Raw genomic sequence first — 4,997 nt, 5'->3', positions numbered from 1 at the left:
CTCCTGTTCTTTCAGTGACTGGAGGCTCTTGGTACACTCTTCTGTGATAGCAGCTGTCTTGTGTGACCAGCCCCTCCTCCTGCCATCAGGGAAAAACACCTGCAACACATTCAGGAACTCAATAATCTCATACTCTCTTATTTTTAGATTCAGGTTTCTCCTTCACAGCTGAAAAGAAACAAGAAGCAACTCAGAAGCAGCACAAACCTAAACTTTCAACAACCTCCAAGGTGCAAAATGTAATTTCTTAATTCAGTAAAGCATAGTTCCACATACTTCTACATTTTCTCATCCATTCTGACACTAATTGTGCTCTGGGATTTCACTCACTCACCCAGAAGACAGCTGAAAGCAATAACGTTCCCAGCTTTAACTGGCTCTTCTTTACTTAAAAGCAGTTTCAGTTACCACTTCTCTACCTATTCTCCTTTGAGTAGAGCTATCTAGAACTCTTCCCCATCCTGGGGATGTTGGTTTAATTTTTGCTAAAGCTTCTCCTTTTCCTAGGGAGACTATGTAATTTTACATATTTTAACACACTTTGGAAAGAATCCTGAGGTATTTCTGTATCCTGTCTCTGCGTGTGAAAAGGTAGGGACAACCTGAAACTATTCTGAATCACCTCATAACCTCTAATTTTCCTCCTGCTCATCTTCTACTGAGTCACCTCTAAGGAGGGGTGCCTTCAAATGTGATTTTTGGCTTTGGATATTTTGTCTTGTTGTTGCTTTTGGGCTGGCATTTTAAGGTTTGTTTTTGTTCATTCCAGGTTCTTGTTCTGGGGTTATTTTCTTGAGATGACCTGCCTTATAAAAGGCTTACAGGGGGACAGATAACCTTTTGAAGCAGTATCATAAAATTAACTCTCATTCATTTTTAAAGACACAAGATGTCTAACAGTGTATTGCCCTGTAGGCTGATGAAACTCATCTTTATTCATAGGCAATTCCTGTACTCTGACTTCTCACAGGTTTGATGTATATATATTTAATTGTAGCATACTGGTGCTAAATTTACAGCATTAGATATTTGTTTTTCTTTGGGAAACGGTGTTTTCTACCCACAAAGATGTTTACTGTTCACAGTTTAACTCTGGTGTTCACATATGACTCCTGAATGCAACTTATTTCTTTAAACTGTTAAGGAGTTAAAGCTTAAAGAACAAGCTTTGGTTTCTTCACTCTTTAACCAATCTACAAACTAGTCACTGTAATGAAATTCATTAACGCTTTTAAAAAGCTAATAGTTAGCAATAGTATAAACCTTTTTTTTTCCAGAATTAACAACTCATTGTTTACATTTAGCATAGATTTAGCAATCACTGATAGGTGGCTGGTAGTGTTCATCCAGAGATTAAGAGCACTGCACTCTGAAACAAATCATCCATCTTGAAAGCTCCAGGTGGTCTGCCGAAAGGCCTCTGTCAAACCAGCAGACTGTCAGCAGGCAGGGATGCAGGGGAGAGCACTGGCAAGTGCTGTATTGCTCCCAGCACAGTTTCAGTAGAGTGGTTCACTCTTCATGTTGCATGCATGTAAAAGTCTGGATTATTACAGTTATGAAAAGTTATCACTTGTAGTAAGGATTGTATTAGCGACTTGTTTCCATCAATACCCAAGGCACACTTGATCCATGGCCAGGCATATTCTGCAAGAGACAACAATAACGATGAGATATTTTTCAGGGGGCTTCACTCTCAAAACTATTTCCCAAACTGACTGCAGTGCGATGTGACCAGAAGTGGGGACAGCACTTCTTCACCTTCTGGGTTGCCTGTGCAGGCTGCCTAAACTACCAGACCCTACCCCTCTGCTTTCCTCTCTTCCTTTTCTTCCTCTCACATGACTCACAGACTAGGATCCCATTCTCTACCACAAACTCCCAAGACAGAATTTCAACACTATGCTTCTTTTGCACCCACTGCACCACCATAAGGGTCAGTCTGCACCATTACTTCCCTGCTTTCCTAACACCCTTGCACTAGTCATGCTATTGTATGTTATGCAGTGCAGCAGGATCTCCTGACTGGCTATAATTTCCCCTGAGGGTCTTCAACAAGGAAATTAAAGGGTTATGGGGAAAAGGATCATTAAGAGTGGGAGGGGACTAATGATTATATGTTTTCCAAAATATACATTCATAACTTCAGACAGAGAAATTTACTGACCAAATGGTCAACAGAGCAGAAGGAATGAGAAGCTTTTAGCATTAGGCTTCATCTGCTTACTAACTTCTGCTTTTTTTAGCCACGGGTAAAACTACACAGTGTACCTGGGAACATTGTTACCTGTCAATGGGGTATCCTCCTTCACAAACGTTGACCAAGGCATACAGCTGTCTCAGTGCATACTCGTACTGAAATAAACAATTGTTGTTAATTTCAGGGATGAAGAGCAGGTATTGTTTACCCAAACCGAACTGTGAAATCAATTTAGAGATGCTATTAATACTACTTCTGTGCACCTTGCTCTTTGAACTTCACTAGGTAAATTCAGCTGTTGCTGCACAATGGCCCCTTAGGCAAGGTTCACCCATTTAACCAATTTAATTTGGAAAAAAACCACAAAAAACCCCAAACAAACCCAAAACACTAAAGAGGAACTAAAAGTTTTAACAAAGCAATGTGACCTCCTGATAGCCTGGTTGATTAGAAGCTCCAACTGAAGGAAGTGCATCAGCTTTTGATCTGTATACAGTACTGAAGTCACAGAATCACAGAATGTTAGGGGTTGGAAGGGACCTCTGAAGATCATCTAGTCCAACCTTCATCCCAGCATACCTAACCACTACACCATAGCCGCAAGTGCTAGATTTACTTTTTTTTTAAACACCTCCAGGGTTGGTGACTCCACCACCTCCCTGGGCAGCCTGTTCCAGTGCCTCACCACTCGTTCAGTAAAGAACTTCCTCCGAATATCCAATCTAAACTTACCCTGACGCAACTTGAGGCCATTTCCCCTTGTCCTGTCATTAGTAATTAGAGAGAAGAGACCAGCACCAGCCTCACTACAGCCTCCTTTTAGGTAGTTGTAGAGGGCAATAAGGTCTCCTCTCAGCCTCCTCTTCTCCAGACTAAACAAACCCAGTTCCCTCAGCCGCTCTTCATAGGGCATGTTTTCCAGTCTTGGTCAACTGCCAGGTAATCCAACTGCTTTCTGCTAAAATCAACTAATTTGCTGTTGACTCATCTTACCATACACCTCTGCCTGCTTAGGTTATCTTGCCTGACATCAGGATTGGGTTTTCTGGAATGGGAACCGACCTCCTTATTTTTGTCTAAACAGTGCTTAGCACAACAGGATTTGGTCCTCAAATGGAATCCCAGGAAGAGCAGACAGTAATAAAACCCCTAAACAAAAAAGTGGCTCTTGGGAATTCAGCAAGACCATGGAAGTAGCAGCCAGGCTATTGCAAGGAACTGTGCAAGACGCAATCATAATACAGAAATCTGAATGCACCAGGATTAGGAATTCACAGTGTATTTCTGTTTTGCCAGTAGAGATTCTTCAATGAGAAATACAACATGACATTTAATATGAGGATTTCTGAGGAAGGAGTTGATAAAGGGACAGCACTAGCTAGTAAAAATTAAGGATTATTTTTGGTTTTTATTAAAAGTATTTTTAGTAATCTTGTTTATTTACAGGTATAGTGGAAGTGGTTTCCTGCTTCCAAAAATGTTACTTACCCTTTCTCCAAAACTAAGCTGTATGAGTGCCCCCAAGCTATCTTTTTAAGAAAAGCTGATTTTGCAGACATGCTCATAGCTACTGTTCTTGTTTTACTGGTATATTTATCAGGTTATATCTAATGCTTGACCTACCAAGGGTAAGTGCCAGTTGAAGCAGTGAGCTTTGAAGTGGTTCGCTGCTGACTGGTAGCAGTCATAATTGCTGAGGGTCAATCTGCCCAACAGAATTTTGTTGGTCTGTTCTTCTGATCCTGTAATTGAGGTGATAATCTTCCGCATGGATTCCTGGATAAATTCTTTCACCTGCATGTAAAACAACAGCTTAAAACACACTCTATCTAAACCTGCTTGAAGACTTTGAATTAAATTTTCTTGAAACTTCCCTCAACTATTTGGCTCTTAAAGGAACCCAATTTCACCATTTATTTTTAGTATAGTCTTTTGGACCGGTCTCTTAACACACAAATAGAAACTAAGGAGACAAAGTCAGACTCTTAGCACCCAAAATCACTCACAAAACCCTAGTCCTGTCAGAAGAAAGAAAACACCACCACCACCGCTACTGACTACCATTCTGCAGGAGTTATTTCATTTGGGACACCTCAGTTCTACTGAGATGAGAATTTTTTTAATACCAAAGAATAAGTCCTTGTAACAAAAATCCCTACAGATGCAGATGTGGAATTTCCTGGCAATAAAAGCTGTGAGACTGACTTTTGCATTTGTTTACATTTGCCTAGATAATCACTACTGAATGTGCCTTGTGGAAAAGAGCCCTAAATTCTAAATTAAGAGCAATTTTGTTGCAATTTGCAAAAACTGGAAGCAATCCCATTGGCTTCAGTGATATTACTTGGGCCATTGCTTATGACGGTAACAAACCTGATGTGACGAATTGTTCAATTTTAAGTGTTTTCTTTTGCTTACCTCCAGGTGTGCTTTCATCTCTGCAGCAATCTTCTTAGCCTCATAAATATCATTGGTAGACATCAGCCTACGTTTCATGATTGCAAGGGGCACATCAGGACTAGGTGTTAGGTCGTAGTGTTCTACTGGTGGCAGAGAAATGGGGATAGCTTTCTTCCCCTTGCCCTGAAACTGCATCACTTTCATGGAGGAAATGCTCTAAAGGTTAGAAAGCAAACAAATGGAAATTGTCAATCCCCTCCAGTAGGCAATCTGTCTTTGCTATGCAAACCTAATTCTCTAAACTTGCTTTATTAGAGAAAATAAAGGAGATCATACAATTGCGTTTGTGTGCATGCTGGGGTTTTTTTATTACGAGATCAAGGATGCCAAAAATCAG

The 4,997-nt window shown here is 40.5% G+C and overlaps 1 protein-coding gene across 1 annotated transcript in view; it reads right to left on the bottom strand.

Annotated features, from left to right (window-relative positions):
- Positions 1–1,484: 1,484 nt before the first annotated feature.
- The window catches only part of LGMN (legumain), a 20,166-nt gene continuing 16,653 nt past the window's right edge, over positions 1,485–4,997 (bottom strand). Inside the window, exons 10-13 of the mRNA XM_009877200.1 lie at positions 4,619–4,816; positions 3,824–3,994; positions 2,288–2,355; positions 1,485–1,647 (exon numbers count right to left, since the gene is read on the bottom strand). Coding sequence (XP_009875502.1) covers positions 1,608–1,647; positions 2,288–2,355; positions 3,824–3,994; positions 4,619–4,816 — 477 coding nt within the window. The 3' untranslated portion in view covers positions 1,485–1,607. The remainder of the gene's footprint in view (positions 1,648–2,287; positions 2,356–3,823; positions 3,995–4,618; positions 4,817–4,997) is intronic.

This window comes from Apaloderma vittatum, unplaced genomic scaffold (genome assembly GCF_000703405.1).
Source record: "Apaloderma vittatum isolate BGI_N311 unplaced genomic scaffold, ASM70340v1 scaffold11319, whole genome shotgun sequence".
Taxonomy (NCBI): Eukaryota; Metazoa; Chordata; class Aves; order Trogoniformes; family Trogonidae; genus Apaloderma; species Apaloderma vittatum.
Note: the sequence above shows the minus strand (reverse complement) of the source record. Positions and strands in the feature narration are given on the sequence as shown.